Consider the following 23,776-nt stretch of genomic DNA (forward strand, 5'->3'; position numbering starts at 1 on the left):
TTCCAGGCCAATCCTCTGTGTCACACAGTGGCCAAAACCCAGGTGCCATCAGGAGATCCACCAACAGGGCCAGAACTCCGGAAGCTGTCTCATGGTTGCCCCTCAAGCACCAAGAATACAGGATGGCTTCAAGCATATTGGTCACTAGTTCCAGAACCGTAAGTCTTTGCAGGATTGGTTCCTCTTAAGTCACCCAACCTTCCCCAAACAAGGGTTAAGGCATTATCCGCAAGCAGGCATGACTCAGCATGACTGCCAGGTGTTGGAGAGGCTGTGCCTTACAAGCTGAAGAGTATAAAGCAGGTTTCACCAGAGACTAGGAGGTGTTGAGAAGGTTGGTAATTGTGAGCTGGGAAATTCCTGGGGATATAATGGTGGGATGCAATGCCATGGAGTCCCTCTTCCACAGAAGCCACTTTCTCCAGGGAAACTGGTCTCTGCAGACTGGAGGCCAGTTTTAATCTTGGAGGAGTCCCATGCCCCACCCAGGGGTCAACAATCCTATGGTGGAGCCAGGCTCAGTGGCACAGCCATTGCTGTAGAAGCCATGATAACAGGGACTCATGGTACTTGTAGTCTATGATCACCTGGAGAGCCACAGGTTGGCCATGCCTGGTTTTTGTGGACTCTTTCTTTTCCTTAGTTCAACCACATTTGTGTTGCAAAGGTGTTTTGCCAATGTGAGCTTCTTTTACCATCCAAATCCCCTAAAGCAGTGGTCCCCAATCCCCGGTCTGGAGACCAGTACCGGTCTGCGGCTCTTTCTCGTCCTCCTCCCTGGCTGCTGCCTTGGGGGCTGCCCTGCCACTCTGCTGCCGACTCACCTTTGGTGCTCTCCAGTGGCCACCATGGCTGGGGCTCCCCCTCGCCGTGGCACTGCGCAGCTGCTGCTGGCAGCATCCCCCAGCGGGCGGCGGGAAGTCGGGGGTGCCAGCGGGAAAGCAAGTGGAGCAGGGGCTCAGGCAGCGGCAGCGATGTCCTTCGGCAAAAGACTACCCCCCCCCCCGGCCTCAGTAAAATTGTCAAGCATTGACCGGTTCCTGGTGATAAAAAGGTTGGGGACCACTGCCCTAAAAGACCCTAGACCCAGACAAAACAGAATTACATAGCTTCATCTGCTATACCTTAGGCTACCAGCTTCCGTGTGGTAACTGGAGGTTCCCCACTTAAATCCCTCTCTTCTTCCCTGAACTCTGTCCTATGTCTCCCCGCCCCCCCCAATCTCCAGGTATTCCCCAACCCAGAGTTGGCAACCCCCTGCTACAGTGGTTGGCTGAGTCCAAGTGTCCCTGTCCATGGTCTTGTCACCAGGGGGACAAGGGAGAAAGAAACTTTCTGTACAGCAGGCTGCAGGCTATGCCCTGCAAGGAGCATTTATTATCTATTTTAAAGCATTTCTCTGCTGCCTTTCCACCCAAAAAGGGCCCCCAGGGCAGTGGGTAACAAAACTTCAAAACCTTTGCAAATCTAGCCTGCATTTGCAATAATATATAAATGCAATATTTAATGCAAAATATATATAATGCAATAAAAACACATAAACACTCAATACTAAAACCAGGGAGGGGGGCCAATAACGTTGCCCAGGCAGAACAAGGAAGTCTTCACCTGTTGGTGGTGGGCGAAAGGGAGACGGAGGAATCTCCCTGGTGAGGGTCACATGATGTCCAAATATTTATATGACTTTGTGTCACTCTCTCCCTATCTCAATAACAGCACTAGGTGCCTGTTATGTATGGCTAAGATGGAAGTGGGGAAAATGGTTCAGGCCGAAAGGGTTAAAGCATTTTTTCATGCCGTTATACCCCTGACCCAAAACATTCCCCTCCCCAGTTGCCACTTCCAATGCTAAAAGAAGAATTTTTAAACCCCGCTTTTCACTGCCTGAAGGAGTCTCAAAATGGCCGCCCTTCCTCTCCCCACAACAGTGAGGTAGATGAAGTTGAGAGAGCTCTGATATTACTGCTAGGTCTGAACAGCTTTGTCAGGGCTGTGGCAAGACCAAGGTCACCCAGCTGGCTGCATGTGGAGGAGGAGCAGGGAATCAAACCCGACTTGCCAGATTCGAAGTCCACGCTCCTAACCACAATGACAAGCTGGCTCTAAAATACAGCAGACAGAGTTACATGCATCATTCCTGTTTTGTCCGTCTCCTTTCTGTGCTTTGTGGGATTACATTTGACTGCTCCCTGCTCATCATGTGGGATATTTTAAAAATTAGTGTTGTTATTTTGACGAATTCTATTCGATTCTACCATAACTGGTTCCAGAAGTGGCCATTATTCTGAAATATGTCCAGCCCAACACTAAATATTTAGATCTGTGCCTGAGAACAATCAGTTCGGCTTATTTTTCATTAAGAAGTAAAACACAAATGAAAACAGAACATTAAGCTATGGCATACTGGCACGGCTGATTATACCTTCCCCCCTACCATTTAATTAATGCCTAAATTGCAGTCCTTACAAAGATGAAGTAGAAAACAGACTGAATTTTTCGCCCTCCGTGTTGATTTGAGCTGCACATAGCATCCTGGCTCATGCAGGGGGCAACCTATTCTCCTAGGCCCATTCCGCACACAATGGATAATGCACTTTCAATGTGCTTTAAAAGTAAGTCTTTTTTTTAATTTACAGTCATTTAGACCAAAATTTTAGATGCACTACTAATACAATAGCAGTTTGTAAAAGGGAAGGTAATACATTAAATGTTAAAAACGCATCAACAATAAAACGTAAAACTTCTCCACCATAAAAGCCAACATTTAGAAGCATTAACTGCCATTGACTATTTTACAAGGATAAAATGAGCCATAAAAGCAATAAAACTAGTAGAGCTGTCAAAATATAAAACAAAAGACAAGATTAAGAGACGTGCGATAATATCTACTAACCAAAAAACATAAGAAGTTCTGTGGACCTTTTATGGCTATACATGAGTGACCCAATCTTTCCTAATTCTTAAAGCTAGCCACGCAGATTTTGCTACTTTGCTAGTTAACAGATTATCTGTATCTGATAGCAATATTTGCAGGCGATGCCTTCTCAGGTCGTGAGGGCGTTCTATAAGCATTGGTACTAATGCACTTGTGTGAATATGATTATACAAGCTTGCACTCAAATAAGATGTATATTTTAGAAGTAAATTTTAGAAGTAAGAAGTAAATTTTCCTGTTCTGCACAGGAAAATTGAAAGGGCATTATTCTACATGTGCAGAACGGGCCCTGGAGAGCCACCAAGAGGGCTCAGAGGACAAGGACTTCCTCTGATGTTGCCTCCTGGCACCGGGATCCAGAGGCTTACTGCCTCTGAACATGGAGGTTCCCTTTAGTCACTATTGCTGGTAGTCACCAACCTTCCATGAATCTGTCTAATCCCCTTATCAAACTGTCTACGCCTAAAGTCATCACAACATCCTCTGGCAGCAAATTCCACATTTTTCATCCTGCACTGTGCAAAGAAGTATGTCCTTTTGCCCATCCTGAACCCACTGCCCGTCAACGTCACTGGATGCCCCCGAGTGCAAATGCTTGGGGAGAGGGAGAAAAAGTCACCTCGGCCTGAAAGGCAGAGCAAAACAGCTACCGGGACAACAGAAGGACGGGGCGAATTATCAATCTGTCTCATTTTTGCTCTGCACAAGCCGCCTTAGGCCCAAGGGGCCAAAAGGTCGGGAAGAGAGGAAGAAACGTGGGACAAATGTGTACGCAGCAGTCATTCAGGCTGCGATTTCTAATACCTTTTGGACCATCTGGTGGGTGTTAAAGACTGAGAAAGATGTCGGGGAGAGAGCCAAGGAACCTGGCTCGCAATAAATGGACTCGCTTCCAATGTCATTCATCGTGGCAGGCTGCCTTGCATTATTCGGCTCCACGCGGCCCCGGAGGGGAAGTTCGCCAGCTGACTTTGTTGTCTTCCTGCCACAAATGAAAGCTACGTCTCGAGGATGGCATGAAAGCAAGCCCCCCCCCCCCAGCTCTTTTTTCACGTTGGCTTCGAGCTCTTTCACCTGCTTCTGCTCTCTCTCTCTCTCTCTCTCTCCAACTCCCTGTTGGGCATTTGAGAATCCGGCCCCGTCAGCCTGGTGCTTAAGAAGCCCAATGTGATGTCCCCACCCTCTGTTTCCATGCCGATGCATGAGAGCCAGGAAGGCTGGCTTCCAATTCTGATTTCCATAAAAGATGCCGCTCTAGTTCCCCGGGGTGGCGGAGAGCGCAGAAAAGCAACAGTGAGAGGAGAAGAGAGGGAAACAAGACTTGAAACTTCTCTCTTCCCTCCTATCCCCTTTGTGGGCTGTGAGAGTCCTTGAGACATAAGAAGCCGGACAAAAGCTATTGGTTAGGAGTCAGTTTTTAAAATAAGAAATGCAATCCAGAGTGTGCACCCCCTCGACCACACGTGGGAAACTTGTCTGTATTCAGGCAAACACACAAAGTCAATAAATCCCGCTCTCTTTTGGTAGTTTCCTCTGACCCCTGGAAAAGTCATTCTGGGCTTTGAGGGGCCTGTGCAGAAAACAAGCCATATAGATAGATATGTGGGTTGGAGGAAGGAGGATCCAGAGGATGAGGTCTATTTACGGAAGGAGGAAGGGGAGTGTTTTCAGGGTGCTGAGTAGGGAATGTTTTCAGGGTGTTGAGTAGGGATACCTAACCCAGGGATCTAAAGTATAGCATTCCAGCTTGGTGGGGGTGGGTAGAGAGGCCAGTGGGATTAGATGTGACTTCCTGCCTCAGCTGTAAGCCCAGCAGAACAGATCTGTCTTGCAAGCCCTGGGGAACTGTCAAAGGTCCCATAAGGTTCTGATGGCTTCTTGCAGGGCATTCCACTAGGCTGGGGCCAGAAAGGTTCTGAGGCCAGTTTGATCTCCTTAAGGTTGAGAACCCTAGGCAGATTTTTCTTGCTTGAGCGCAGCATCCTGTGGAGAACCTACTGGGGGAACCTTATATTTATGTATGACACTTCTTTTCTGTTGCAGAAAAGCACTGGGTGCACCTAAGATCATGGATCCAATGTGAGCGAAACCAGGGGCCCACAGCTTTTCTGAGCTTGTGGCACCATTGGAATTTTGACACAGTAGGGTGGGCACAGCCACAAAATGGCTGCTGCAGAAGGTGGCGCGAGCCACAAAATGGCTTCCAAGGCTTACCTTCAGTCACATGGGGAAGTCCTTGTGCTGTGGTAGCAGCAGGTACCAAAGCAATATTTTAAAAAATCTGCCAAGCCAATGGAGTCTCTAGGTATTGTAATTTTTATGTCCCTTTTTAATTTTAATGGGGATTTATTGGAGTTTTTAATTGTGGATGATTGTAACCCGCCACGAGCTGGTCTCGGGAGTGGTGGGAAATAAAAATCGAGATGATGATGATGATGATGGCCAATCAAAAGTCTTGTTGGAGAAAATGACCATCTGACTCCATACATTTTTGAAAAGCCATAGGAAGATGCCAGAAAAAGTGCTGGTGGGTGATTGGCATCATCAAGAGGGCTTCTGGGCTGGACAATCCACACAGGTGGGCAGCACAGAAGAAGAACTAGTGTGTCTCTCAACACCGGACTGAGTTAATGGGTCACTGGTCCAAGTGGTAAAAGCGTATCCTATGTGTGTTAAGTGCCATCAAGTCATCTCTGATTCATGATGACCCTATGGGTCATCTTCCTCAATGTCCTACTGTCAACAGCCTTGCTCAGGTCTTGCAAACTAAGGGCTGTATCTTGCTTTACTGGGTTAATCCGAACCACAAACCTCTAGATCTGAAAGCCAGTCAACTGGAGAGATGACCCAACACATAATAATGCTCCCCTGCCAAGGATCACCCATGATCAGCCCGATCTATCAGATATGCCCCTGGCTCTTTCTCTGACTGCCAAGATCCATACCAGCTCTACCATTTTTGAAATCGAGACATGCTCTGGGATGCTAGATGTCCATGTCTCTGCTCACTTTTCCTCTTCCTAGTCTGAACTGGAATGGGAGGAAGACTTCAACGGCTTCTGGTATCAGGAACCAATTAACCAGTGTGGTTCTCATCTGGAGTACTGGGTTTGATCCCCACTCCTCCTCCCTATGCAGCCAGCTGGGTGACCTTGGGCCAGTCAGTTCTCAGAGCCCCACCTGCCTCACTGGGTGTCTGATGTGGGGAGAAGAAGGTTAGGCGACTGTAAGCCGCTTTAAGACTCCTTTGGGAGGGAAAAGTGGGCCTGAAAAACCAACTCTTCTTCAGAATGGAAAGTGTCATTCCTTTGGGTCTCCCTTTTTAATTTAAATTAAAAAATGGAAGGAGAAACGTATGTCTAATGGTCCAACTGTCCAGAAGATCATAAATGTGTAATGTAGACATGCACAATCTGCTTCTACTGGTTTCTAAACCCATTCCAGGACTTGATTTCCCTGGCTGAGGAGCTTCGGAAATTCCACGCTGGAATTTCCTACCGCAAACTGTTATTGTTAAGAACTCCACGCTTACTCCATGTTTACACACTGCTGTCGATGATTTTAGAAACCGGCCCTGTCCCCCCCCCCCAACCCCCAAGGCTAATCTGGCTATTTCCCAGTGGTTTGAGAAAAAAATAGAGATGGCCAAGGGATACTTATTGGTGAGAGTCCAAACATATTTTCAAGACCACAATTAGTGTTTATTCTGTGTATCTTGTTCCTTGCCACGGCCTTGTACTGCTGCCATTGTAACAAACCACAGGCCTTGAGAGACCTTTTTCCTGGGGGCAAAGAACTGATTGAAATGTAGTTTTAAAAAAGCAAGGAGCAATCGCTTTGTTTGCAAAAGAGGTTTCTACATGCCTTACCCCACGCTTGTTGCTAACACACTTGGCAGCCCCCACAAGCCAGTTAAAGAATCTGAAATACATGCAGCCCCTTGACTTCAATACCAAATGAGACTTCAATACTCAAAGAGAATTGCCCCTGAATGACAAGATACGCTCCTTGAATGCTGCGTAATGTTCTTCATTTAGCGGCTAACCCCAGCTTGAAGGACAGATCGTTTAGGCAATGTGGGCTATACGAATCATCAAGAAAAAAAAACAGAGTTTTTATGTAGCCAAGATCCCATTTCCCATCTCCTATGTTGCATCAAGCTATAATTGATATGTTTATTTGCTCTTGCTGTCAAGTTACAGCTGACTCATGGCAATCCCATGGGGTTTTCAAGGCAAGAGATTTTGTGGGGAGGTTGCCATGCTATGACCCTGGTATTCCTTGGTGGTCTCCCATGAAAAATATTGACCAGGGTTGGCCCTGCTTAGCTTCCAAAAACTGACATGATCATCCTAAGTTGGGCTACCAAGGTCAGGGCAGTTGCTTTGTGAAGGCTTAAGCAAGATTAGGGTCCTGTTGTCTGGTGTCTTGCCAGGGAAGGCTCTGAGGGTTGGGTGGGGCTTGGCTCATGCTCAGAGCAATCAGGGTGTGTTTCCACACTGTCAATGGCACTGAACAAAATTTGAAATAAAATAAAGAGGGGGTTGTAAAGAATGCAGATACAAGAGATGAATGAGGTTAGCCTATGTCATGAGCTAGGAAGCCAATATCCCTGTTGAGTCCTGGGGGTTCCATTGTTTTGAGTGTTGTCACAGCTTGCATTTCAACAATTTTCCTTTCTCGTCTGTTCTTGAAGTTTCTTTGTAATAAAACAGCTACTTTGAGGTCCCCTGTGAGCATGCACACGAAATCTCACGCCAAGAACAAAACTTTGTTATCCTTAAAGGTGCCATTGGACTCAAATTTTGTTCTGTTACATGGCTATGCACCTGGATCTGTCAATTACACTGGTATAGAAACCCTTGGAATAGGGAGGTAAAAAATGAGCAAAATGACACACCCACACAGATCCTACAGTGAGGAAATCTGAAGTTATAAGATTTTTAAAACCAGGAATCCCAGTCATGTAGGCAGCAATGCCTTGCTAGACTGATTTCCTTTCTTTTTAAAATAATGAAACTATCAAGATGGGAAAAGTAAGCAATGAAGGAGGAAGAACCTTCTGTTAAGATGGCTGCCAGAAAACAAACACAGCTTGAAGAATTTCTTCTTACAATTTCAAAAAAACATACCCAGCATGGAACTGACCAATGCAGAGAGACCACCCATGTTGCACCATGTGGGTGGTGGAGGAAAACCTCCAAGAGGCGAGAAAAGGGGGGAAGGAGAGAAATTCTAACTACATCATTTGCCTTGGGAGCAAAATGGGGAAAGACCACAGCAATATCACTTTTAAAAACATGCAAATACAGCAAAATGTAAATGAACTGAGCATTGAAGGGAGCATAATCCATGCAGTAGGAAAAAGAAAACCCAGCGCACCTGCGAAATGAAAGTGAATGCAGGAAGGAAAAATACACCCAATGGAAATGCACAGTAAAAGTGAAGGAAAACACCCAATGCATAAAAGGCCACTGTCTATTCAGACTGGTAGGGGCCCTCAAGAGTCTCAGGAAAAGGTCTTTTACATCAGGGATAGTCAACCTGTGGTCCTCCAGATGTTCATGGACTACAATTCCGATGAGCTCCTGCCAGCGTTTGCTGGCAGGGGCTCATCGGAATTGTAGTCCATGAACATCTGGAGGACTACAAGTTAACTACCCGTTTTACATCACCTACTGACTGGTCTGCTCAAGTGGAGATGTCAGGGATTGAACCTAGGACCTTCTGCATGCCAATCGGATGTTCCATCATTGAGCCAAGGACCCTCATCTACGGCAAACCTTTTAATAACAATTGTCAGAAACTCTCAGAATGCTAAATTCTGGGCCCCACTATACACTGGCATGATATGACTAAGCTCTACATGTTCATCTTTTCTTAGAAAATGCTTATTTGGGCTAGTTTATGTAACTGAAGAGAATGTGGTTCCCAATGCCAAAGTGATTATGGCTGCTCCAGTGGAGTATTACACATTGTCTAACAGGCCCAGAAGCATTCTTTGATTACAGCCAATAAAATACCACTTACCAAGCGTCGGATCATACTCCCAGATGAACCGCTTTGTTAAGAAACGCACAACGAGAGCTGCGGGAAAGAAGGGGGGGAAAATCCAGATGAAATTGTGATGCTAACAGCGCATTTACAGTGGAGAGGAATGATCGTTCACTGCGGCACATCTTCAAGAAATGGCAGTTGTTTTATTTATGAGGTAAAAGTACACCTAAACAATGTAAAACTGCGCATAATTTAAAGGCAGCTTCAGACGAATTCAGATTTCCTACCTGACGTTTTGACAATAGAAGTCGAGGTGACCCCACAGTATATGTGCCGTGGGTTTACAGCTCATACCGAAAGGAACTTTGATTTATGTGCGAGTCACATAAAAAAACGTACAAACAAACCCAGAATATTACAATTTGATTTTGCAATTTTTTGGTGAGACTAAAAAAAAAAAACACCAATCATTAAAATGTTAATTCTTGATCAGTCCTAAGGCGATGGTGTGAAATGTAAAGTTGCCAAACTCAAAATAATAATTTTGCTACATATTCCCTGTCATGTAAGAAGATCATAGTCTGACGAAGGGTGCTTGCACTCGAAAGCTCACGCCTTGAATAAATCTTTGTTGGTTTTAAAGGTGGTACTGGACTTAATAATTCTTGAATTTGTTTTCTCAATACAAAACAGAAACAAAATAATCTAACAGCAACCATTACGGACCCTGTGTATTTTAATATATATATTAAAATAATTAACTCCCGCCTATTCGGGAAAACCAGGACTGTCAAGAAACCCCAGGGTTTCATGAAACCCTGGCTCAGGAAGCCTGATCTAGCCCAACCCCCTGTTCAGTGCAGGGTCAGCCTCAAGCATCCAGGAGTAGTATCTGTCCATCCGCTGCTTGAAGACCACCAGTGATGGTGAGCTCACCACCTCCTTAGGCAGCCTATTCCACTACTCTGACTGCATTGAGAGGGTAATGTGCATAGCTTGACCTACATCAGTCTCCTGAGAGGCAGGGGAGTTTTTAAAATGTTAAAAAAAGAGATGCTCCTGCACACCCAGGATAATCAGCAAATATACCCCCTTAGTGTGGTTCCACCATCCTGCTGTTCTTGGCCTTGGGACCCTTGCTGTTTGGAGGAGTTATATTGTAACCTGTGTTTGCGTGGAGGTGGGCTAAGAAAACCTGAAACGGAGAAAACGCTGGCTTGCCTAAATTCATAACAGAGACAAGATCCGAACTGGAGTCTAACCGCGCAGCCGCTGTGCCACAGCCAGCTTTGTGTAGACTACCTCCTCCGCCAGTCCCCTGGCCTCCTGTGACAGCAGAGAGGTGTAGTCGATGAACCATGCTCTCTTCATCGTTTAACGCCATGCCGGATCAAATGTTTCATGGTACAGAGATTGCCAAGGTACTAATACACATGGACTTTGACAGTGGCTTTGCTTTCCATGCATGCCCACCCATTAATCCTACTTGGAAAGCACACTTATGCTGCAGAGCCCGTGTTTGAGTTATGGCCTTATGACACAGTCAGGCAGTTCCATTAAAAACACAGGCTACTTACTCGCAATTCTGCGTCAGGGGAGGTGCTAGTGGAGGGGCTGTGAGGACTCAGTCGGGAGGGAATGTCATTTCCTAACTCCCTCTCTGCCTCTTGCCTTTCTTCCTTGCTTTCTCTGGTACGGTCTTGCAGCCTTTTCCCTTCCCTTCTCTCCCACCTACCTACCTACCCACCTACCTACCTAGCCTTAACCATTCATCTCCATGGCATCCTCACCCATGTGTTACTTTTCGTCCTGCAGCTTCTCCTTTCCTTTTATTTACCTATATTTTGCTCTATAAACCCAGCTTTGCCTTTCCTTCCTTCCCTTTACTTTTTTAGTTTCTCCTGCCTCGCACTGCCATGAGCCAAGGCTTGGAATCCTTACCACTGGACTGGGGGGGTTGCCTAGCAACCTGCAAAATGGCTGCCGAGATCCCACAACAAAGCCTTGAGAGATTTCAGTGGCGTCCTTTACTTATAGAAACAGTCATTATTTCTATGAGAAGTGGTTTTATATTTCATATTTTCGGAACACTTGGGTCCTCTCCCAGACATGTAGAAAAATACTTACTCCATCAGAAGATGGACCCATTGTGTGGATTTTTTGATCTGCACCCTGAAGTTATTGTTCAGAATTATACTGTTTGCTAAGAACCGTAGGTTTGTCCCTACTTCCTTCCTAAACAACAGGCACAAATGCAATATTTGATTAAATTACTTGACTGCATTTCCCCAGCAGACTCCCCTAAATTGCATTTGCATTCCCATCCATTTGTGGCTCAAGAGATTATACATTGTGTATTGAAGGAAGATGAACCAAATTTCTGACTGCGTATTGATAACGATTCACAACTGTGGTTAATATATTTTTTTAATGTACACCTTTGCTTCCTGATTTGGGCTGGAATCAAAGACAGAACAAACTCCCCCGCAGATGTCTTCCCTTATTGCATAAACTGTCCCTAAGTCAGCAGGATGAGCTATAAAATCCTGTGAGAACATCTGCTTTACGACAGATGAATCGGACGCCTCTAGGAATTCAGGTAAACACTCTTGACATCAGAATTTTATTTGCCACAAACATTCCCAAATGCTGCAGTTTCGGGCAGCTGGGGGCTCAGTGTGTATTGACAGAGAACCACAATACGTCCGACTTACAATGAGAGAGGAATCAAAAGGGCAGGAACAGGATCTTGGTACGGCATCATCATCTTCTCCCGCAAATGGGACACTTGGCAAAGTTTACCGTCTCTCTCTCAAGAGTGTGCGCTGAAAATCTGTCTAAAAGCATTTCGGAAGGCAGCTGGTTCCATTTGTACGGCTGGGCCGTTTCCTCTCATACTTCCTGGGATTGTGGGACCCTAAACGAAGACTAGATAAACATGTGTTCGACATATGGTTTTCTTGGAACGACACAACCATGTTTGATGCGGAAGACCCATGTCTCGGTTCAATGTTCACGATAAAAAAGAAATGTAAAAAGCTGCTTTCCTGAGGTAAATGTTATTTTATTTATAGTTTCCAGAGAGTGGGCTGAATCCAGAAGGCCAGCCGTGAGCAATGGAGTGAAAGAGGAGTCTGGGGGCACCATGAAAGCTAGCAAACTGCATTCCGGCAGAAGCATTTATGAGTCAAGAGTTCCCTTCATGGGATGCGTTGGAGTATAAACCCATCAGTGGGTTTGTGGTATAATGTAGAGCAGGGGTAGTCAACCTGTGGTCCTCCAGATGTTCATGGAGTACAATTCCCATGAGCCCCTGCCAGCGTGGCAGGGGCTCATGGGAATTGTAGTCCATGGACATCTGGAGGACCACAGGTTGACTACCCCTGACATGTACTCATCTTGCATTTGTACCCGTGCGCTGAAAATGTTGCACAGTCAGGTTGATGGTTCGGTCCAATTTCCTGAAGTTGTGGGGGAAATTTTCAAGAGCATCTAGATCAGTGGTTCTCAACCTGGGGGTCAAATGACTCTTTCACAGGGGTAGCAGCAGGGCAAGAAGCTTGGCCGGGGGGGGGGGGGTGCCATCTACACAACAGCCTTGCGGGGTAGATCGAGATAGAGCGTTCGTCTGTCTGGAGCAGCGGAAAAGAGTGAGATTGGCATGGAGGGGCAAGAGGCAGAACTGAACTGAGAAACCCCAGGGGAGAAAATAATTTATATACAACCATGAACAATGAATCTTCACGCCAGTTTCGGTTTAATTTCTGTGAAAGAACCCTTGCCTAATTTTGGACACCTGGTTTATTCCGATACAGGACTCATTTATCAGTGTCTTCAAGGAAGTGGTTCCTTGCACATCCCCCTGTTTTGGATTTCTTTTCTAAGAGAATAGAATTGCATGGTGGATACTGAAGGTCACCTTCAGCCTGACATAAGACCAACCCCAGCCTTCCCAACCAACATCACCTCTACCTTGTCTGGGTCCAATTTCTGCCATATATCAATCTGTGCTGTCTTCATTCCCTTGGGAAAAGGGTCCGCTTTCGGCCTAAATTGCTCATCTTTTGCATTTGTTTATTCCTGTTTACCAGCAAGACATCTGCTCCTCCTGACAGACTGTTTGCTACCTAGCATCCAGAAATCTGCCGTCTATAAAATATCCATTTCCGGTAAACATCTTTTATTGTCACGCACACTTACACAAACACACAGAGAGCTCCATTCACCACCACACCAGTCTGCGTGAATCCCAGAATGTATACATAGCAAGCAGGTCCATATTATCTCTTTCACACAAAGTGGGGGCAGGCAATATTCCAAAAACAGCAGATGGGTTTTGTTTTGAGAGGCACTCTGCTACCTGCTGCCTACATTCCACAGGGCTCTAGAGCAGGGGTAGTCAACCTGTGGTCCTCCAGATGTCCATGGATTGCAATTCCCATGAGCCCCTGCCAGCAAACGCTGGCAGGGGCTCATGGGAATTGCAGTCCATGGACATCTGGAGGACCACAGGTTGACTACCCCTGCTCTAGAATACTCACAGCAGTTGTTTGGAGTCCAACCTGGTGTAGCGCTTAAGAGCGCTGGCTTCTAATCTGGAGAACTTGGTTTGATTCCCTGCTCCTCCACATGCAAACATCTGGGGTGACCTTAGGCTACTCGCAGTTCTCTTAGGGCTGTTCTCCCAGAGCAGCTCTTTCAGAGCTCTCTCAGCCCCACCTACCTCACGGGTGTCCGTTGTGGGGAGAGGAAGGAAAGGCAATTGGAAGCTGCTCTGGGATTTCTTCGGGCCGTAAAACCCGGGGGTATAAAAGCCAAGTCTTCTTCTAGATACAAAAGTCACTGAACATGGGGTCCACTGAGGTGTGCACAGGACAGGAAATCATGGGACAGTTGAATCATGTGACAGGAAGGGGGAACAGAGTTATGGCCTCTACAATGTCAAGGTCACAACTATGGCCAATAGACCCTAAAGGACTAGGGACAGCAAACAGAAGCCAAGAGCTTGCATGGGTACACCAGTGAGGAACAAGCTGAGAGTCAGAGGTATAGATGGGCCACTCTGCAAGTGCTTAATAAGGTCCACTGAGGTAACTATTATCTACTCCATCTGGCAGAAGCTTTCAGGGTCTCAGGCTGAGGTCTTCCAAATCCCCTCCCATCTGATCCTTTTCACGGGAGACGCCAGGGATTGAACCTTGGACCTTCTGCATGGCAAGGAGATTCTCTACTACTCAGCCACAGTTGCTGACAAAAGCTGCAGTTATGGCAGAGATGCCACAGAGATGACACTGACACAGGGAAGTTCCAGATGACACACAGGGTTCTCCCAGTCCCCTTTCTCTAAAATTCTTGTGACGTGGGGTAGGCAGAGAGAGAGAGAGAGAGAGAGAGAGAGAGACTGCCCAAGGGTCATGGAGCAAGCTGCATAGCACAGCAGGGATCTCTCAGATCTTAGTTTACCAATCTAACCTCTACACCACATTGGCTCAACATGTAAATCTTCCGTTCATGGAGCTCATAGTCTCAAATTCCATTTTTAAAAACCCTTCCAGTCCAGATGTCTCTTGCGCATGGCTGTTTTACAACTGTTTTGACTTCCAGTTTACAGCTGTTTGACCTTTCAGTGGCAAATGATGTGTGATTATCCAATTACTCTTCTGGTTCAGCTCTGAGTCATCTCAGCGGTTTAGAAGATCGGTTCCTACCAAGTATGCCTTGCTTTTCAGGCCCTACAGATGTGGCTTTGGGCTCCTTTAGAAAGAGAGATGAACAGAACCTTGTAGCATTTCCTCAGAGTTTGCTTCCTGTAAAAAAAAAACACAGCTCACTGCACTCTCTTGACTGCCTCTTTCTCTGTTTACTGCAAGCTACACCCGCCCCTACTGTTGGCCCAGGAAAGGTCATGCTCTTATGCTTAGGAAAGCTATCAAGGGATCGTCCCATGAACACAGAATCATAGAGTTGGAAGGGCCCATACAAGCCATCTAGTCCAACTCCCTGCTCAACGCAGGATCAGCCCAGAGCATCCTAAAGCAACACACAAGTCTGCCTTATACTTTTGCCTGTAGACCTGCTGAGGACTGAGCCTGAGGCCCAAGGCAGGATCGTAACCCTCCATGCAACTAGCCAAAGCATGGCTAGATCCGGAATGCTGGATCCTGTCAATTAGCAGGGCTCTCTCAGCCTCCCCTCCCGCACAGGGTGTCTGTTGTGGGGAGAGGAAAGGGAAGGCGTTTTGAGACTCCTTCGGGTAAAGAAAAGCAGCCTATAAGAACCAATTATTCTTCTTCTTCAGTAATAGCAGGGCTCTCTCAGCCTCACCTCCCGCACAGGGTGTCTGTTGTGGGGAGAGGAAAGGGAAGGCGAATGTAAGCCGCTTTGAGACTCCTTTGGGTAGAGAAAAGCAGCATATAAGAACCAATTTTTCTTCTTCAGTGATATCAGGGCTCTCTCAGCCTCACCTCCCTCACAGGGTGTCTGTTGTGGGGAGAGGAAAGGGAAGGCGAATGGAAGCCGCTTTGAGACTCCTTTGGGTAGAGAAAAGCAGCATATAAGAACCAATTTTTCTTCTTCAGTGATATCAGGGCTCTCTCAGCCTCACCTCCCTCACAGGGTGTCTGTTGTGGGGAGAGGAAAGGGAAGGCGAATGGAAGCCGCTTTGAGACTCCTTCGGGTAAAGAAAAGCAGCCTATAAGAACCAATTATTCTTCTTCTTCAGTAATAGCAGGGCTCTCTCAGCCTCACCTCCCGCACAGGGTGTCTGTTGTGGGGAGAGGAAAGGGAAGGTGCTTTGAGACTCCTTCAGGTAGAGAAAAGCGGCATAGAAGAACCAACTCTTCGGGCCATTTCGCACGGGGATCTTTGTTGCAAATTGGTCACTGAATGAAAAATCGCCATTTAAAATAGTGGAATTCGTCGTTTTGCACACCTGGCTTTGTAGTGGAATCAGTTGCGTTTTTTAGCGTTTCCCACAGGCTTCCGGTCTCGGCAGAAATCGCTAGAAAGGAAGCGCTATTGCCAAGCTCGTCCCGCCCCTGGCCGTCAAGCAGCCAATGGGCAGCCGTTAGCATGCTCCCAAACAGCCGCTTTCCCTTTAAGAAAGGTTTTTTTAAAAAAAAAAACAGACCCATAGCAACGAATCTGTGTAGATTCGTTGCTACGGAGAGACCCATCCAGCTGCCTAATGTGAGCTGTCGTTTGATTGTATGATCGTTTGCACGCTGCCTCGAGTGATAAAAAAAAATTCCCCCCCCCCTTCTCACGGGCTCGATTTTCGGATGAATTTATGTGTAAAAAATAAAGGGACTTTATTTCAGCAAATGGGCTTTTAAGTGGTTTGTGCTTAGTGACTAAAGGTGAAGGACTGAAGCCAGGGAAGCCTCTAAACAGAAAGAGGCTCGCCGGTGCGTTTATCCCCGCTCGCTCCGAGAAAAAAAAATGGCGATCGCTTCGCCGGAAGTTTGGAGGAGAGAGCCAGGGGGAGGGACTTTGAAGAAGCGAAACCAGCAACAATGGTAACGCACAGGTCTTTAGCGCTAGTGTTGCAGATTGGTTGCAGGAGTGTATCGCTATCCGGAGGGTGAATCCACTTTTCTGGATTCCCCTGAAAGCGCCACAACGAAGCGCTTTTGGCGGGTCGGTTTCAGGATTGTTGCAGATTGTCTACGACGTCGTGGGTTATGGCAAATTAGTAGCGTTTCCAATTAGCAACCATTGTGCTATTTTGAAGCCGTGCGAAATGGCCCTTCTTCTTCTTCAGTAATCTCAGGGCTCTCTCAGCCTCCCCTCCCTCACAGGGTGTCTGTTGTGGGGAGAGGAAAGGGAAGGCAACTGTAAGCCACCTTGAAAGTCCTTCGGGTAGAGAAAAGCAGCATACAAGAACCAACTCTTCATCTTCTTCATTGACGGGAGCGATAAAAATGCGGGTGGGCAGAAACAAATTCACTGGCAGGTAACCAACTGAATCAAGAATGAAGCGAAAAGGGGCTTCCCCCTCTTCGAGAGAGCTGTCAGCACCAGAAATCATGCCTGGAGACCGGTTTGATTTATTGTAACAGTCTCTAAAGTAGAAAGCTTCAGGCCAAGGAGGTCATGCCTGTGGCCGCGGCCCCCTCCTCTGCTGTTTCCTAGAAGTCTTTCGCTTCTGCCTTTCTTCAGTTCAGATGCAGGTGGGTGGCAGGCCTGGTTAATGGCCCGGCCTTTTCCAAAGATCAACAACTCGCAGGGATCCACGGCACTGTCCAAACAGCTGCTGCACACAGCTTGAGTGGGAGAGCGGCACTGAAATAAGCAAAGGGCAGGCCAGATTTCAGACCGAGTTAAAAACACCAGCAGCTTCATTGGCCAGGGTACCTCTTGCTATAAAAGCTGGCCGCCAACATTCTGTCACAGCTTAAGGATGATAGAACCCAGGATTGGGGCTATGCAAACAAAGGGGCTTGGCTCCAAGGGGCTGCGGTCAGTCAAGGGCAGGCAGCCGATTTGGCTACTTCCTCTGCTGGGTCTCTAAGACAGATGCAGGTGGAGAGCCATGCTGGTCTGTAGCCGCAGAACACAATTTGAGTCCATTGGTACCCTGAAGACCGACAAAGTTTTATTCGAGGAGTGAGTTTTTGTGTGCGTGTCCGAGGAAGTGTGCCATTGGACTCAAATGTTGTTCTGTGCCTCTAAGACAGCCATTTTCAACTTTTCCCCCTTCACAACACATAAAACTGTATTGAAAACATCTAAAAGTTTTTAAAATGTTACGCTTCTGTCATTTCCGCAACCTCTGTTGTCTCGTTCAGGCATTCTTCTTGGTTGTGAAGGACTCTACAGGCATGCCGATGGAAACAGGGAGAGAAGATGCGTGAAAAAAAAATTGAAAGGGTACAGAGGAGAGCGACGAAGATGATCTGGGGCCAAGGGACCAAGCCCTATGAAGATAGGTTGAGGGACTTGGGAATGTTCAGCCTGGAGAAAGGTGGTTGAGAGGGGACATGATAGCCCTCTTTAAGTATTTGAAAGGTTGTCACTTGGAGGAGGGCAAGATGCTGTTCCCCTTGGCTGCAGAGGAGAGAACACGCAGTAATGGGTTTAAACTTCAAGTACAACGATATAGGCTAGATATCAGGAAAAAAATTTTCACAGTCAGAGTAGTTCAGCAGTGGAATAGGCTACCTAAGGAGGTGGTGAGCTCCCCCTCACTGGCAGTCTTCAAGCAAAGGTTGGATACACACTTTTCTTGGATGCTTTAGGATGCTTAGGGCTGATCCTGCGTTGAGCAGGGGGTTGGACTAGATGGCCTGTATGGCCCCTTCCAACTCTATGATTCTATGATTCTATGAAATGGGAGAGGCATTGGGGAAGCCCATAGCTGTACCTCAGCTCTCCTGGCCTCAACCATAGGCCTAGTGGAAAAGTGACATTTTGCAGGTCCTGCAGACCTTTATTAGCTCTGTCAAGACCCTGAGTGTGGTTGAGGCCAGCCAAACTTCCTGTGGTCAGCGGTCACCATTAAGTCTTACAGGGAAACCATCTTAGAACCTGACTGTGGGTGCGTGGTTCAGGGCAGCCTGACTTCATAAAGCCTACAGAACTATTGCACAATTATATAAACCCGTAGTGCAGAAATCATTAAAAGAACAGTTTCCAACAAGCTGGAAAATGTGTTTTCAAAAGTACTCAACAAATGCTGTCTCATCGTAACAATTCTGTAAGATAAACAGCATCATTATCTGGAAGGGCTGAAAGATCCCACAGTTATGCACATTACAGGTGCAAGACTGCCAAGAATGCCAGCCTCACAAACTCATAAACAGTCTTCGGTTCCCAACATGTCTCCCCCTAAGTTCTTTTCAAAGAAGAACCGCTTCGTAAGTCTGAAGGACAGCGTGAAAAAAATGCCCATATCTATAAAAAAAAAATGCCCATATCTAGACTGCCAGTGAGGGGGAGCTCACCACCTCCTTAGGCAGCCTATTCCACTGCTGAACTACTCTGACTGTGAAAAACTTTTTCCTGATATCTAGCCTATATCGTTGAAGTTTAAACCCATTACTGCGTGTCCTCTCCTCTGCAGCCAGCAGAAACAGCATCCTGCCCTCCTCCAAGTGACAACCTTTCAAATACTTAAAGAGGGCTATCATGTCCCCTCTCAGCCTCTTTTTCTCCAGGCTGAACATTCCCAAGTCCCTCAACCTATCTTCATAGGGCTTGGTCCCTTGGCCCCAGATCATCCTCGTCGCTCTCCTCTGTACCCTTTCAATTTTATCTACGTCCTTCTTGAAGTGAGGCCTCCAGAACTGCACACAGTACTCCAGGTGTGGTCTGACCAGTGCCGTATACAATGGGACTATGACATCTTGTGATTTTGATGTGATGCCCCTGTTAATACAGCCCAAAATGGCATTTGCCTTTTTTACCACTGCATCACACTGCCTGCTCATGTTTAGTTTACAATCCACAAGTACCCCAAGGTCTCGTTCACATGTACCCCAAGGTCCCATTCAAAGTGAAACATGTCCTGGTGGTTACTGGAATTGAGTTTCTTAGCATCTCAGGAGGGATTAGAGGGGTCATGAAGAAGGAGAAGGTGGCCAACCTCTGCATGCAAAGGCTGTGTCACTCTCTTAGGGTGCATCGTGGCGAAAGGTGTAACCTTTGTGGGATGCTTATTGGTGTCTCAAAACCATATGGTTAACTGCTACAGGAAAGAAAAAAACAGGTTGCTCAATTAGCTGGGTGCCTCAGTCATAGCTTGGCTTGGGTACCAAAAAATCTTGGGCCAGCCTGGAAGGGTCGCTATACCAAGTACATTCCAAGCATGTCCTTTTTGAGTGTTAGCTTTATAACCATACAGGCTCATTGACATCAGTGCTTACAGAACGTCCCAGAGGTTTGAGAAAACAACATCTCAAACTAATACTGTTGGAATCAAATAAAGAGCTAACAAAAGCAATTGCTAAGTAGGCTTAGGTAGCCACAAAAATAAGGAAGAGCTGGTCCAGACCTGTATATTAACTGTTGACATAGTATATTTATGTACATTTGACCTACCCATGTAACTTTTTAATCTGTTTCATAACTGATTGATTTTAATTTATATATATATATATATATATATTTATGACTATAAATAACACTGCTTGATTGACAACCACATCCCCTGCTCTAATTTAACAATTCTCTGTTTTGCCTTGCTTCTGTGTTTCAGGGAGGGGAGGGGGAAAAAGTTTTTCATTTGATCCAACAAGGGAACTTTTACAATGATCTGTTCCAATCTCTGGAAGAGTGTACCACAAAGGGGGGGAAAAAGATGTATTTCAATACTCTCCTTCCCTCCCTCCTTTTCCAACATGTCCTTCTCGGATTCAGGGTATCTGTTTTCCCAGAAGTCCCCCCCCTTCTTTCAAAAGAGTTGGCTACAAAGAGAATTTCCTCACGTAATCAGCAAATTTGCAGCTGTATGTAGTTTCGTGGGAACCCTTCTCCCCTTAATTAAAAAAGTACACATGCAAAGATAAATTATGAACTCATTAGCATGTTTTCTCCATTTTGAGGGCAGAAGAAAAATATGCTCATTTGTCATGCAAAAACAAAAATAGTTACATCTCTTCACTATTTCATGGATCTCTTGGGGGGAAGCCAGAAAGAAAAGGGATTAATTACTCGGGTAAATGATGGGAAATTTGGAACCCAGGCTTGAGACTCTGGACAGATTTCAGCTAGGAATGAGCAAATGATCCTCAGCTTATTTCTTAAAACATGTGTGTGACTTAAGCAAATCCGCCATGGACTTATCTATACTGGCATCCCATCTGACATGTGTGTGTATCATAAAACTGCAAGAAACTCCTGATGACCCCAGTATCTGGGAGGGTTTCAAGGTAAGAGATGAGCAGAAGTGTTTTTTTACCATGCATGGCAACCTGACTCAGACCTCTGGTGTTGAAGGCTGTTCTTAGATAGCATATGCTGCCTTGGAGGCAGGTGGCATCTCCTTTGTTGTACGTTTTAAGGAGGAGATTAGGTGAGCGCCTGTCAGGAGTGTGTGATTTACAAGTTCTCAAGAAGGCGGGGCAGGAGCTGGACTGGATGGCCCTCTGGTCTCTTCCTATTCTGTGGGATTCTGATTCCTTGAGACCTTCTGCCAGTCTGAGCAGACCATGCCAACTTTGATAAACAACTATTTAAATATAATCAACTAATTGCCGTTGCGAGTAAATAACTTGTGGTTTGCCTTTTAGGATAAGAACTGAAATACATGGTTCTCCACTGGAGTGTCGTGGGTACTATGGTGTGCTTACAGGGTTGCCAACCTCCCACTGATGGCTGGAGAGCTCCTGGAATTACATCTGATATTCAGTTCCCCTGAAAAAAAATGGCAGCTTTGAAGGGTGGACATTATACCCCACTGAGGTTCCCTCCCTCACCCCCTCCCCAGGATTTACCCCCCCACCCCCACCCCAAACTCTAGGTGTTTCCCAACCATAAACTGGCAGACCTGTCTGCACGAAAGCCACCGTGTACATCTACTGCAAATGGAGACACAGTTGTGTTTGGGGGGGAATAATGGAAATGTAAGCATACCCTTTTTTTTGTTTGTTTCATAACAGACGCTGTGCAGTAGTTCAATAGAAATAATACCCAAAATTCAAAACACCACTTTGGCCAAAGAATTCTCTGTTTCGCTCCCAATGTTATTTTCTTGTCCTGCATAATTGTGGAAGGCCTTGTTTTCCAAACCGGATTATAGCAGCAAGCGGTGGAGGTAGACCCAGGAGAGAACCTGAAGTTCCTTTATGGTCAGGAAATTATTGGTGTTCCGGGAGTGCGCACAGATGACTCAGGCATGGAGCAGCTGACTTGCCTCTGGGCACAGAAACTTTGAGTTACAAACCATCTAGTACCAAATGTGGGCTTCTCTGGGCCAAGCCATCTGGAGCCTACTCTCATCAAAGTTCAGAAGTTTAGCAAGGTCAGCCCTGGTTAGTACTAGAAGAAGAAGAAGAAGAAGAAGAAGAAGAAGAAGAAGAAGAAGAAGAAGAAGAAGAAGAAGAAGAGCTGGTTCTTATATGCCACTTTTCTCTACCCAAAGGAGTCTCAAAGCGGCTTACATTTGCCTCCCCTTTCCTCTCCCCACAACAGACAGCCTGGGAGGGAGGGGAGGCTGAGAGAGCCCTGATATTACTGAAGAAGAAGAAGAGTTGGTTCTTATATGCTACTTTTCTCTACCCGAGAGAGTCTCAAAGCGGCTTACAGTCGCCTTCCCTTTCCTCTCCCCACAAAAGACATCCTGTGAGGGAGGTGAGGCTGAGAGAGCCCTGATATTACCGTCCTGCCAAGACAGACAACTGAAGCTGTGCCAGAGATTGGGGGGGGGGGGAATTGCCCCTTCCAGGGGATTGGTGAGCATATCTATCTTCTAGTTTTCTTGGAATTGTTCTAGTAAATCCTGGATTATTTCCAACAATTTTTAAAGTATTTTTTTCTGGATCTATTGCTCCTTACGAAATAACAGCGAGGGCTTTTTTCCCCTTTAAAAAAGCAATTAACTGCACACCCATAAAGGACGAATAAATAAAAAGCAATTAACTGCAAATGTACGAAAGATGAAATCACGACGTTTCCGTAAAACTAACCGTTCGCCTTCATTTGCCCTTCAATCCCCTCTCGCCGCACCTAAGAGCTTTAATGGGTGTCCCGTGCAGGAATCTCCACCACTAGATTCCAGCTCTTGGTTCAGGGGTATTCCTTCTCCCCAGTGTAAGAGCTCTACCTGCAGGCTTGCGGCCATACATCAGGCTACGTTAATCACCGAGCAATATCGCTTAAGATTTCAGGAGAGCATACAAACTACAAATCAGAATCAAACGGAGGGCAGAGTCGTGGGTTAGAGAAGCCGCCGTTCCAGACAAGGGAAATGGGTTGTTATGACAAAATTAAGTTGCTGCAATCATTCCTTCCTCTAACATGGATTAAGGAAGAAACAGAAAGCAGGATTAAATGGGATGACGGGCTTAATAGTATAGCATTAACAGTCTGAAGCTAATGAATAATTCTGTGGTCGGGATGTTCCTATCAACCTTACACTCACTACAAGCCCTTTTCTCGGAGCTGAGGCCTCATCTTAATCCTGAGAGCCACTTAAGAGCGGTGGCCTCAGATCTGGAAAACCAGGTTTGATTCCCTGCTCCTTCACATGCAGCCAGCAGGGTGCCCTTGGGCTAGTCACAGTTCTCTTAGAGCTCTCTCAGCCCTGCCTGCCTCGCAGGGTGTCTGTTGTGGGCAGAGGAAGGGAAGGCGATTGTCAGATGCTTTGAGAGGCCTTCAGGTAGTGAAAAATGGGGCATAAAAACCAACTCTTCTTCTAAAGCTAATTAGAAATTTTATGGTTGGGATGTTCCTATCAACAGCACACTAGCAAAATAAACAGCAACTAGATTCAAATGGAACGCCGTGTTGGTCTGAAGTAGCACGACAAAAGCAGAGTCCAGTGGCACCTTTAAGACCGACAAAGATTTATTCCAGGCGTGAGCTTTCGAGTGCAAGCACTCTTCCCCAGACTATGAACTACTATTACACAAAGGGCACATGGCAGACAGAGGGAACTAAGTACATTTTACCAGTTCCTGGTAGGGGAGATCTTAGTTGCAAGCATCTCAAGACTTAAGAGATTCTATGGATGGGGAAGGAACAGAAAGGGAGAATGTACTAATCTGAGAGCAGTGGTTGGTTGGACTAGGATCTGGAAGCCCCAAAGTTAAAATCCCAACTCTGCATTAAGGTCAAAGGGAGATGTTGGGCTAGGTACTCTCTCTCAAATGTTGGGCTAGGTACTCTCTCTTGCTTTAGGATGCT

General features: G+C 46.2%; 1 protein-coding gene across 1 annotated transcript in view; it reads right to left on the reverse strand.

Annotated features, from left to right (window-relative positions):
• Window positions 1-23,776, reverse strand: part of RERG (RAS like estrogen regulated growth inhibitor) — a 118,890-nt gene that overhangs the window by 10,209 nt on the left and 84,905 nt on the right. The window contains exon 3 of the mRNA XM_077340690.1: window positions 8,966-9,022. Within this exon, the coding sequence (XP_077196805.1) occupies window positions 8,966-9,022 (57 nt within the window). The remainder of the gene's footprint in view (window positions 1-8,965; window positions 9,023-23,776) is intronic.

The sequence above is a fragment of the Paroedura picta genome, chromosome 5 (assembly GCF_049243985.1).
Source record: "Paroedura picta isolate Pp20150507F chromosome 5, Ppicta_v3.0, whole genome shotgun sequence".
NCBI classification, from domain to species: domain Eukaryota; kingdom Metazoa; phylum Chordata; class Lepidosauria; order Squamata; family Gekkonidae; genus Paroedura; species Paroedura picta.